Genomic DNA, 12,604 nt, shown 5'->3' on the forward strand with positions numbered 1-12,604 from the left:
TCCTTATGCATATTAAAATCTTCTGAGAAAGAGACTCATGAGGCAAAAATGAAGTTGTCTCATTTGGATAGCTTAAACTGAGAAAATTTGTATAGGAAGTCAGAATATTAGTGGAGAATGAACATGTTTCCATTCTGATGAGAATGTCGCACAACCCCCACCAGCCTGTAGACTAGATACAATGTGTTCTGGTTGATTAATTTGTGGAACTGGCTAACAAAACACCACTTTGATGTTCCTTCTATTCAGTTTGCTCTTTCCTTTTTATCATGCTCTGCCATCCAAAAAGGGCTGATAGACACATAACAATGTGAAACAGACCCCTTTCTTAACCAGCTGGTTACTACATCACCTAGTCAAGATTTAAGGACCTAAAGCCTCAAGGAATTCAATGGCGATGAACCAGAAAGCAACCCCATAGGAAGTGTGTAAAATCCCCAACTGATGTTCAATTTCTCTGGCTGTAGGGATGTTTAATTTTGGTGGTACTAGGGGTTTGAATTAAGTGGCCCTGGCTTGTGAGGCTAGTAATTTACCACTGGAGCCCTGCACTCCTACTAATCTTTCTCTGCTTTAGTACCTTTTCGGATAGGGCCCCCTGTTTTTATCTGGGCCAGCCTCAGATCATGATCCTTCTAGCTATGCCTCCTCCACACTTTGGATTGCAAGTTTGTATCATCATGCCTGGCTTGTTGGTTAAGATTTGGGGGAGGACAGTCTCACTAACTTGAGAGTCTCAAGGCTGACCTTGAACCATGATCCTTCCAGTGGTCACCTTTTGAGTAGCTGGGATTACAGATGGGAGCCACGGTGTCTAGCCATCTAGTAATTTTTCAAAACATATTTTAGTTTTTTTTGCCTTTGCTCTTTTCCCTCTAATACTCTTAAACTTTTCTCTTGGTGCAAACTCCTACATTTGTCCAATTAGGTTTTATTCCTTTAGGTTAGAAATACCTACTTCTCCAGTACTTTATAAAATTGAACTTACAAAAAAATAAATAAAATTGAACTTACTTGCTTAGCTCACTTAAGAAACTAGTTCTAGTTGCCTCACTGACAAAAGGAAAGGCAAATAGCGATAGGGAGAATCAGAGCAAAGATGAAATGAGAAAAACCTTAAAAGTTAAACTAAATCTTTATTTTTTGTCCTTGTTCCCTCAAACTTGTTTGTAACTTTCCCATGAACTTGGATAGTACTCATAAAGAATTCCACCTCACAGCTCCAGAATTTCAAATAATGTTTCTCCTCTCATCATTTATTAACTCTTCTGTATATCTTTGCTTAGATCATACTATAGAAAATTCTCTCTCTCTCTCTCTCTCTCTCTCACACACACACACACACACCACAGCTATGTGTACAACAATTACAGAAAGACTAGAATTTTTACTGGTAATAGGCTACAGAAAAAAAAAATCCAGTCCAATTCTCATTTTTAAACATGAGGGAAATTGAGGCTAATTAAAGTTACTTCACTCAGTGGTCATATATGAAAGTAGTTAAGAAGCCTGTGTAGGAATCAGGTCTTCTACCTCTCAAGTAATTCCTAATTTCCCTTTCCTCCATTTTCTTTTTATCAAAGAGTTACAAACAGAATGGGAGAAGACATTGAAAAATATTGAAATATTGAACACAATGCCAAGTAATTGCTAAAATTAAAAATATCTTGCTATTTACTTATTTGCTTGTTTATTTATTTACTTATTGCTGGTCCTGGTGCTTGAACTCTGGGCTTTTGTGCTCAAGGCCAGCACTCTACTATTTGGGCCACAATTCTACTTCTGGCTTTTTGTGGTTAACTTGAGATAAGAGTCTCACAGTCTTTCCTGCCCAGGCTTGCTTTTTGCTATCTTTGAACTGTGATCCTCAGATCTCAGTTTCCTGAGTAGCTAGAATTACAGAGGTAAACCACCAGCACCTGGCTTTATTTTGCTTTTAAAATATATAACTACATGTATGTATGTATGTGTGTATCTGTCTGTCTATCATCTATCCATCTAATCATTCATACTGCCATAGCTTAATCATTAGAAGCAGGAGGAACATGAGTTTAATGCTACTAGCCCAAGCAAAACTAGTGAGACCCTATCACAGACACAAAATACTAACAAACAAGTTGAGGGCATGGCTCAAGTAGTACAATGCTTACCTAGCATGTGTGAGGTCATGGGTTCAATCTACAGTATCAACAGGAAAAAAAAAGAAAAAGAGTGTATATTTTGCTTTTTGAAATAATTGAGTGGTAACTGTAAAAACAGTTAAAAATTCATACACACACACGTGTGTGTGTGTGTGTGTACAAAATGTTTTATTTTGCCACAACTAGGACTTAAACTCAAGGGCCTAGGTGCTATCCCTGAGCTTTTTTTTTGAGGGAGGGGATAGTGTTCACTGTATATTTTTCTTTTTGCCAGTTCTAGGGCTTGACCTCAAGGCCTAGGTGCTGTCCCTGAGCTTCTTTTGCTCAAGGATAGAACTTCTAGCTTTGTCTGTTTATGTGGTACTGAGGAATTGAACCCAGGGATTCATGCTAGGCAAGCACTCTACCACTAAGACACATTCCTAGCTGTATTTTCTTTTTGTCTTTTTTGGACATTGCACTTGCTAGGCAAGTGCTTTGCCACTGAGAGACATCCCAGACCGCTGAGAATTTTTTTGCTCAAGGCTACTATAACTCTACTTGTAGCTTTTTTGGTGGTTATTTGGAAATAAGAGTCTCAAGGACTTTCCTGATCAAGCTGGCTTTGAACCTCACTCCTCAGATCTCAGTCTCCTGAGTAGCTAAGATTATATGTCTGAGCCACAAGTACCCAGCTCATAATTTGTTTTTAATGTTTCAAAAATCTGCATAGAATTTCAATGTCAGTGAAATTACTTGTATGCTTTTAATTGAAGATCTGTTGTCTACTTTCAAAATACATAGATTGGACACTGTGTGTACTTGCTATATATGAAACTAAAATACCTACTAAATGTTAAGTAACACTGTCTCACCAGTGTTTGGGGTTTTATGAGTCTTTATCTTTCCTTTTGAATTGATTTAATTTCTTAGTTCTGAAATTACTAATTTTAACCAGAAGTGCTCAAGAAATTTAGAACACAAATTTTTTCCTTCATAGTAGTCACACTTGTTTTCTGAATCCATTCACTTAATTGAAGAAACATAAAAATGAAGACAAGTGAATCATATTTATTCTAAATTCAATGTAATTCTAAAGGTAAGTTGGGATGTAGTTCTGGCAGGTAGGAGGATTTGTAAACACCCAATAATGTTTAAGACTTAGATACAGAAATTAACAGGTAGGGAGTCAGAGGCAGTGCTTATCACTAAACTAACATATCCTTCCACAGCACATATCCTTCAAAGTGAAGTCCTTAGCAAATTTAGTATCATATATCTCTTTGTTCTGCTAGCAAATCAAAGAAACCCTTGGGCCAGGTGGGTTTCAATTGAATTAGTTTTGACATGGCGTAAGTTACAGTACCACAAATGGTAGTTACTTTCTAGCACTGTTTCAGCTTTGTTTTTATAAAAAAGTGAATAAAACAAAAACAGTGCAACATAGTACTGTGGAATCCACAATCACCTCTTCTTGCTTAATATTCTCCATATAGCAAGTTGTCACTAGGAAGGATCCCACAAATATATATTTTAAACTGGCAATAAAGGAAGATGTTTTATGAGATATTTAAATATCATTTTTTAGGATTCAGTGTACTATAACTACCAAATTCAAATACTATGAAACTTAAGCAACAAGGGAGAAAATAAGGGAGTTCATAAGTTAGGTGAGATAATTTATTTTCTGTAGGATTAGGGTTTGAACTCAGGACTCTGCTATGTAAGCTGTCTTCCACTTGAGCCATACCTCATTCCTAAGAGGGTGATTTAAATTATCAATTGATTTATGAGTAGTTGAGTAGTTTTTGGTAATTATACAAAAACATAAACTTAAAAATATTATCCCTGTCGCTTATAATGATTGGCCGCTGAAGTAATAACTAGTATATTTTCTGTTCTTATAGCTTACTTTGAAAATAAAATCTATTATCTTTTTTTCCTGGTGTTTCTTTTGAGTGCTATTCTGTAAAAGCCATTTAAAACAATCTGTTTATATTTACTGGATCTTAAAGAAAAAGTCACCTTAGGAACTTAAAAGGGAGATGATTACATATTTCTGCTTTTGAAAAGTGTTAATTGTTTTCATATTTATCATTCATGATTTTGGATGTCACAGAGGGAATAAAACAATGAGGTTTGTAGTGTGAACTTTAAATTTTTCTTTCTTAGCTATTTTGAAATAATTTTTAAAAATAATTTCAACCATCCCCAGATCTCTTCCTCCTTATGCTTTGTAAACTACTATTTTATTCTCTGCCTTTATCATCTTGTTTTAAATTCCACATATAAGGCAGATGTGCCATTTGTCTTTTTTGACATTTCATTTAGTGTAATGTTATTTGAGGTGATGGAAATGTTAACTAGATTGATTTAATAATACTACATTGTATTTATGTGTAACATTTTTACTCAACAAATGTATAAATTCTCAATTTATAGTAAAAATGGAAAAAGAAGAAAAATGCAGAACACATGTTCGAAGCCCCATATCATCTCACAAGCTTATAGGGGTATTTCTGTGAATTAAAACCTTTCTTAATGTACTAGTCCATGTCTGGGTTGGTCTTAGCAATTTACCCATGACTGGTGGGCTGTTCTTAGTTCATCTGTAGTTGTCTTATAGTTAAATTAGTGCCTCAGCAGTTACTGTGATGGTACAGTATTTTTGTTTCTATGATGTCTTCAATACCTTGAACATCTTACGCACTGAAGAGACTTATGCAAGATATTGGGGACTGTAGCTTCCTAAAGTATACATTCCATTGTCTGAATTATGCCAGTTTATCTTCTAAGGTTCTGTGAATGTAATATACCCATGAAACTAACCTAAAAATGCAATTGAGAAGAATCATATGAGACTCTTATTTTTCATAACATCCTACATTCTATCACCTCAAAATTATTTAATCAAAGTAAAATTTTATAGCACTGTTTCAGAAATAAACTTTTAGGTTGCTACAGTGACACTGTTTATTTTTACAAACACTGTTGATGTAATAAAGACTATATCTAGAAGCAGCTGGGGCACATTGATTTTTGGGTAGAAAGCAAATAATTATTCTTTCTTTAAACTTGATTTTCTGTAAGTAGACATTATGTTTACCATTTGTATTTCACTTTTTGTAAACCTTGAAACATAGTAATACTGTAAAATGTTTCTGTTTACAGCTATCTTTATATCCTTTGAGTCTACTGTGTCCAGACTCTGTGTGGTAGTGTGCACCGCGGTTGTGAAAATGAATAAGATGACTGCTTGCTTGCTGTTGGTGAGTTACAACATGGAGAAGGAAAATTAGCTACACTTATAGGGCTTAATTCAGTCTATGATAGAGAAACATAAAGGAGGGGTCTCAGTTCAGCTTCAGGATGAACGAAGGCATATTCAGAGTGGATTCATGTGGATTATGAGTATGCATAAGGCTTTGAGTTTGATCTGTCTGAAAGTCCCTCATGTATGATGCCTTTTGCCTAGGTATGAAGGAGTAAGAAATCCTCCCTAGATGGGGCCTCAGATACATGGACTGGCTAGCCTCCAGTTCCACAAGCCAAATAAAGTCCCATTGCCTATACTTAAAAGCAAACTTCCACAAGCTTCCGAGTCAGAAAAACTTTACATATCATGAAATGAATATCCCATAGCATGTTATTCCATATTTCTCTGCCTTATTTTCCTATCTAGAAAGCCATTTCTATCTCTTGGGTTTAGTTGTTAAGTGAACAAATACATTTGAAAGCCTGGATGGTATAATTGTATGTCAATAAACACTTCTCTTCCCTAATAAGATGTGGTCTGGTTCCCAGTATTGATCTTCCCTAGTGATGTATTATTTGGGAGAAAAAAGAACTGATAGAGAAGTAAAGACTTGTGCATTTAGCATAATACAATCCCTCTCTCCAAGTCTTTATTCTCAAATATTTTTCTCTTCTTTCTGTTAAGTGTACATTTGGTATACTAGACACTTAGAAGAATGCTGTTAAAATCTTAAGTTTAACTTTCTGTGGTATATGTAAGTAGGTTTTAGAAATTGTTGGAATCTCTTATATACACTTACTACAAAAAGCAAAAGATGTAAATATTTTTGAACCTTTAATATTTCAGAAATGACCAGTTAAGTTCATGAAAATACATTTTTAAGCCAAACCAAATCCTAGATCCCAATTTATACTGCTTAATCTTTATTAAATCAGTGAAGTATCAGTTGTTCCAATTCTATAAGGAATTAAACAACACTGAAAATTAAGTTCCAAAGCAGTATACTAGTAATTTGTTCAGCTAGAATCCCACAAGCAATCATGTTTTTAACAGGTTTATACTCATTCTGCCTTTTCAGCACCATTTGAGAAATAATCCCAAGATAATTTACTGGGCAAGTCCATCTATCTTCTAAACACTGGGAGTATTCCCCTGAAATACTCTATAAAACAGTGAGAAAAAAATGAACAAGGAAAATAAATAGGTTTAGTATGAAGCTAATCTAGGTGTTGGGTGAAAAGAAAAATGGTATTGGCTTGCCATATGCCGTGGTTCTGTTAAAAATCTGTAGTTCATCTGTACACAGTGGTGCAAGACTAGAAGGCTGGGACAGGAAGATTGAGGGCGCTAGACTAGACTGTGTAGAGAGGCCCTGTTTCCCTTTGTTTAAAGCAACAACAACAAAATCTTTCTGTCTGACCTCTTTACCAAGGACCATGAGTTAGTCTCCCCGTTAAATACATTGTCAGAAAAGAACAATGCAAAAGTTCAAACTATCACTAAAATCTTCTTAAACGACAATTCATAGGGGGATTTGTGTTCTATCTTACATAGCACATCCTTAGAATGCCTGCTCCAACCGTGTTCACGGTGACACTGCACTGACTTTGGCTGCATCCTAGATGCCAATTCAATCAAGACTTAATTGAAAGCCAGGCAGCACCTTTGGAGAGCTGCTGTTTCACTGGGATACATTTTAGGACACAGGGGCAGATTTGCTATGGCCCCCATGTCTCTCCCTGTCTGCTACCTGAGGGAGCTGAGCGGGAGTCCTCAGGGCTTCTTCTGGAGAGTGTTATTTTGCAAATGAATTGTCCTGCACTGACCAGATGGCAGACTTTATGGGGTGCCCACCTCACTCCCACTCCCGCAAATCTGGTCTTCCGGGTCTCCTCTAGCCTCCAGGGATTACGACCCACAACTGGGGTTCGCGGGGAAGCTCCTCCAGTTCAGTAGGGGCAAAAGAACCCACTGCCTGCGCCCTAGTTGCGATCACCTCCGTTGCGATCACCTCCGCCACCAACACCCACCGCAGCGCAGCGTCAGCTCTCGGAAGGTTCGCGGCCGTCACTGTCACTTGTGCGTTCCATCCATCACCAAGTCCAGAGACGAGCAGGACACCTGGAGCACCACACATCCCTAAAAGTCGGTGATCCAGTTTTGCCCCACCTTTCTGCCTTCGGCTTCTCCCAAAAAACGTGTAGCAACTTATGTCTGTTTGGCTCCTCCCGGGAAGCTGAGTGGCTGGGGAAGGCTGGACAGGCTTTGAGAGGCTCTGCTGTCCGTTCCTGTGTTGCAGCCTTCTTTGAACTGGGTTTGAGGGAAGCGGGGTGCTGGGGAGGAAAAAATGTCCTCGTGGGGCGTCCGGGGGCGGGAGGGGGGACTTGCCATCAATCCCCCGCGGCCGCGCGCAGGTAGCGCGCCACCTCCCAGTGGCCCCGCTCCTCAGCCAGGTCCACGGGCAGCCGGCCCCAGGCGTCGCGCACGTCCAGCCGCGCCCCGGCCCGGTGCAGCATCACCAGCGTGTCCAGAAAGCCCTCCCGGGCCGCGTCGTGCACGGGCCGGGTGAGGGTGGTAGGGTCGGCGCAGTTGGCCTCGGCCCCGTGGAGCAGCAGCAACTCGGCCACGCGGGTGTTGCCCATCATCATGACCTGCAGGGAGACGGGGGGACACAGGTCAGGAGGAGGGCTCCGATCAGAAGATGCAGAGATATTTTGCAGGAATATGCACCCATTGTTGTGAATAGTCCAAAGAAAGGCTCAAGGAAGCTTGAGTCGGTTTTCCTTTCCTTGGCTTACATCTCCCGACACGTTGGACTCTTTACTGAACTCATTAAATTCAGTGTTAGTCACCAGATGTGAAAGATAGAGCCATCTGTTATTGTGGAATCTTCTACTCAGTTTAATTGGAAAATGTTAGTCATTTTGTTAAATTATCTATGAGCAGAGTTAAGTGTAAATAGCTTTTTAAAGTCTTAAATTGTTTTCCATTCTTCTCTTATTCCCCTCCCCCACACTTTACTTCAGGTCCATCAATATTTATTAAGTAGTAAACAAAAGATGGAGTAATGCTTTAGGGGAGACAATAAACAATTAAGCTTTTTTAAGGTTTAATTTTGTTTAGTTCTCATTGTTAATTCCCTGTGGAAGGGGTTTCCTTTTTATTGTCATATGAATCTGTTCTTAAACAGTGTAGTCTAATTTGAACCAAGGCTGGGGATTAAAAATAATAAACCATGATACATCTCCCATCTTATAAATTAGGAAAACAAATGATTTGTTAATATTATAGGCTAAAATTAAAGTACAGTATATGTAGTGCAACATAATAATGTCACAATATTAAAAATATACAGTATTTTATAGTCACTATGATTTCATAATATGAACTAGTGAAAACTTTGATATTTGGAAAGAGCTTGAATGTTAGCAGTCAAACCCAAACAATATGTAACTTAGGGAAAACAGAGGCACATCCCAGAGACAGCCATTTGTGTCCGTGTACATTGTGCAGGCATTGCTTTCAACACTACTTTGAAAAATCAAATGTCCAGAACAGAGTTATTTGTTCTTGCAGGTTCATGTGCTTTGAAATGTACTATGTAATTGAAAAGCAGTATACATCTAGCATTTATTTTTTATTTTGTTTCATGAATATTAGAAGTATTCATTTCCTCCCTTAAAACATAACTATAAAATATCATTTTTGCTAGTGATGTAAAAGCTATTTTACTTATAGAAAAGGGGAAAGTAGTTCTTAGTAGCTCAGAAAATGGTGAATTATAATTGTAAATAAAAACTTGTTTTTATAATTAGTATAAGTTAAGTCGTTAAGATAGTGTTATTTTGACTGCTTGAAAATATTCCTTATTTGTTATGACATTTGCATACTACTATGAATTAAAAAGAAATGACCATTTTCTTTAAAGATCTAAACTATTAACAAGATCCCTTAATATCAGCTTAGTTCTGAAAAGTGAGAAGTGAATATCAAATGTGACCATAACAGTCAACTTTATAGTGCAAAGTCATTGTTTTAGATATTAGAGGAATTAAATGATCACTAATAAAATCCTGATTACTAATTAGGATTAGTAGATAAACACTGAATAAATGCATGGTAACAATAATAAGACCATGAAAACTCTACTACTATTCAAAACCGATCTAACAGTCTTTGAATGAAATGCCTTTGTCATCTCCAAACACTGAATTTCATCAACTAAACAGTAACTCTAGGAGCCTACCTATGTTTTATCTCTTCTGCCTGGTTCAAGAGACGCTGCTAACATGAAAAATATAAAAGTACTTCAGTAGTAGTGTGGTCGGGGCATCCTATCTTCATTCCTTTGAATCTAAGTCGCTTCTATGAGGAAAAAACTTACAAAGATCCAAAGCCACACCTTCAAGGGTTTGCGTGGACTTTTTTCTGGCCCACCATGATTTTTGTGGAACTCTGGAGTTTAATCCAAGCTGTGTAACTTGTCGTTTGCTCTCGTCGTGATGGAATGTGGGCAGACAGAGCACTTCTCCCCAACCCACCCGTCCTTGCCCCACGTCCGCATCCATTCCCAACTGGCATTTTCCTCGTCCCCCTGCCACTGAGCTAGCAGAACAAACAGTGACACGTTTCTCCACCACCGAGGAGAACATTAACGTGTGGGAGGGGAGGCCGAACATGTAGCTCGGTGGACAGGACTTGGCTAGCCTGCAGGTGACCCTGACTTCGACTACACCTGGCACTGGGGAAAAGAAGAAGAGTGGAAGGAAAGAGGGGAAGGGGGGGGGGAGAGAACGAAGGAAGAGAGGAGGGAGAGGAGGAGGAGAAAGGGGACAAAGAGGTAAGGGGGGGAGGAGGGGAGGGCGAGAGGAGGGGGGAGGAAGGGAGAGAAAGAGAACGGAGAGAGGAAGGTAGGGGAGGGGAGGGAGAGCGACGGGAGAAGGGAGAGGAAAGAGAGAGGGACAGAAAGGGTGGAGAGGGGCCGAGGCCGTGAGACCGAGGGACCGGACCGGGAGAAGCAGGCCCCCGGCTGGAGCAATGGCTTTTTCCTCCCAACCCCATCTTGAAGCTTTGGCTGGGGGAGTCTGCCTCGCGTCGGGCTCCGCACGTCCAGCCTGGACGCGGCCGCTCGGGGCCGGGGCCGCGCCCGGAGCCTCCGGGGCGCCGCGCGCCCCCTGCCGGCCAGGCCGGGCCTCTACCTGGATCGGGCGCCTCCCGTAGCAGTTGACTCGGTTGGGGTCGGCGCCGGCTTCCAGGAGCTGCCGCACCTTCTCCACCTGCCCCCGCGCCGCGGCGCCCGCCAGTCCCGCGTCGCTGCCGCCGCCGCCCCCGAGCACGCCCTTGTCCTCCGCTCGCATCCCGCAGCCTTCGGACGGTCCACCGCTGCCCGTGAGTTCAGCGACTCTGCACCTCCCTTCCCCGGTGCACACCGCCCGGCCGGCGAGAGCCGGGCTCCGCGTCGGTTCCCGGACACAGCCCCGGGCGATGGCCGACCGGGCCGGAGTTATGTCCGGGCTTGTCCTGGCGTCCGGGACCCGGCGGGCGCTCGCGGCTCGCTGCTGGGAACCAGCGCCTCGCGCGCCGCGCCGCGGACCCACAGAGTGGGAAGCCGGCGGGGAGCCAGCGAGTTCCAGCTGGGCGGCCGGGGCCGCTCTCCCCGCCCCCTTAGGCCCCGCCCTCTTCCCACCGCCCGCCCAGGCCCAGGCCCCTGGGACTGGAGGGCGGGGGAGAAGGGCGGGCCCGCAGCCGGTGACGTCACGAAACGAGGTGGGGTGGAGCTTGGGCGCGGAGGACTCCGCCCGGGACGATCTAGGACGCAGGCGCCTCAGACGCGGTTGTCACACAGGCCGGGCTGCAGGCTGGCGGTTAGCTGAAGCCGAGGTTGGGTTTTCTCCCTCCACCTCCACCTTCCCTCGCTCCCTCCCTCCCTCTCTGTCTCTCTGTCTCTGTCTTTGTCTCTCCTCTCCCTCCCTCTGTCCCTCTCTCTCCCTTCTCCTCCTCCTCCTCTCTCTTCCTCTCTCTCTCTCTCCCTCCCTCTCTCCGTCTTCCTCTCTCTCCTCCTCCTTTCTGTCTCCTCCTCCTCTCTCTCCCTCTCTCTTCTTCTCTCTCTCTCCTCCTCCTCCCTCCTCCCTGCCTCCCTCTTCCTCTCTCCCTCTCCTCCTCCTCCTCCTCCCTCTTCTCCCCCCTCCCTGTCTCCCTCTTCCTCTCTCTCTCTCTTCCTCCTTCTCCTCCCCCTCCTCCCTCCCTGTCTCCCTCTTCCTCTCTCCCTCTCCTCTCTCACTTCTACTTAGCCCTAGGACAGCCAGTTTCACAAGTGGCTGAGAGAATGCCTTTGGAAAACAAACAAAACGAAACACAAATCCCTGCTTTCTTAAGTCTAAATGTGGCTCCACTGCACCTGTCATTTAGGCTAAACCCATCCTTTGTCTCTGGGAAGGTGGCCCAGTGGTAGAGTGCTTGCCTACCATGCATGAAGCCATGGGTTTCGGATTCCTCAGTACCACATAAACAGGAAAAAGTCGGAAGTGGCACTGTGGCTCAAGTGGTAAATTGCTAGCCTTGAGCAAACAAAGCTCAGGGACAGAGCCCAGGCCATGAGTTCAAGCCTCAGGACTGGCAAAAAAAAAAAACAATCCCCCCTTCCCCCCAAAAACTATTCTCAGACAGTACTTCAACTTCCCAAGTTTCACATATTGCAACAACCTTAGCAATGCTCTTTGAGATGTGTCTTCTGTTTGAATTAATCAACCAGAAAAATAGTTGAAAATCCCAAGAATCTTGTTTTGCATGTACACTTTATTTTTTAAAAAATGATTCTTATTTTGAATTATGGGTGAAATCCTAAAATAAGTGACGACTTGATATATATATATATATATATATATATATGTACACACATACATGCACACACATTTTAAGAATCTGAGATTTCTGGTGGTGCATCTGTAGTTCCTGCTATTTAGGAGGCTGATATAAGGAGGTTCGATCATTTGAATCCAAGAGTTCAAGGTCAACCAGGGCAATCATCACTCAAGAGCTCTTCTAAAAAAAAAAAAACCAAACAAAAGGCCTAAGATCACAGTCCCATAATATTTATACAGTGTATCTTTGCCCTCTTACCTCTTTGAACCCACCTCAGCAAGTATTTGACTTATTTATCATAATAAAAGACTTTACACAGTAATAATAAAACATTAAAAAACATGGGTGTGGTGCTGGGCCTGTTATT

At 41.9% G+C, this 12,604-nt stretch overlaps 1 protein-coding gene across 1 annotated transcript; it reads right to left on the reverse strand.

Annotated features, from left to right (window-relative positions):
- Positions 1–7,744: 7,744 nt before the first annotated feature.
- On the reverse strand, positions 7,745–10,816 carry LOC105988954 (cyclin-dependent kinase 4 inhibitor B-like). The gene is made up of 2 exons (XM_013020746.1): positions 10,575–10,816; positions 7,745–8,027 (listed from the first exon to the last, which is right to left on the reverse strand). Exons 1-2 carry the CDS (start codon positions 10,731–10,733, stop codon positions 7,767–7,769), a joined length of 420 nt encoding a protein of 139 aa, XP_012876200.1. The 5' UTR covers positions 10,734–10,816; the 3' UTR covers positions 7,745–7,766.
- Positions 10,817–12,604: the final 1,788 nt, after the last annotated feature.

Source organism: Dipodomys ordii, unplaced genomic scaffold (assembly GCF_000151885.1).
Source record: "Dipodomys ordii isolate 6190 unplaced genomic scaffold, Dord_2.0 Scaffold53, whole genome shotgun sequence".
NCBI lineage: Eukaryota > Metazoa > Chordata > Mammalia > Rodentia > Heteromyidae > Dipodomys > Dipodomys ordii.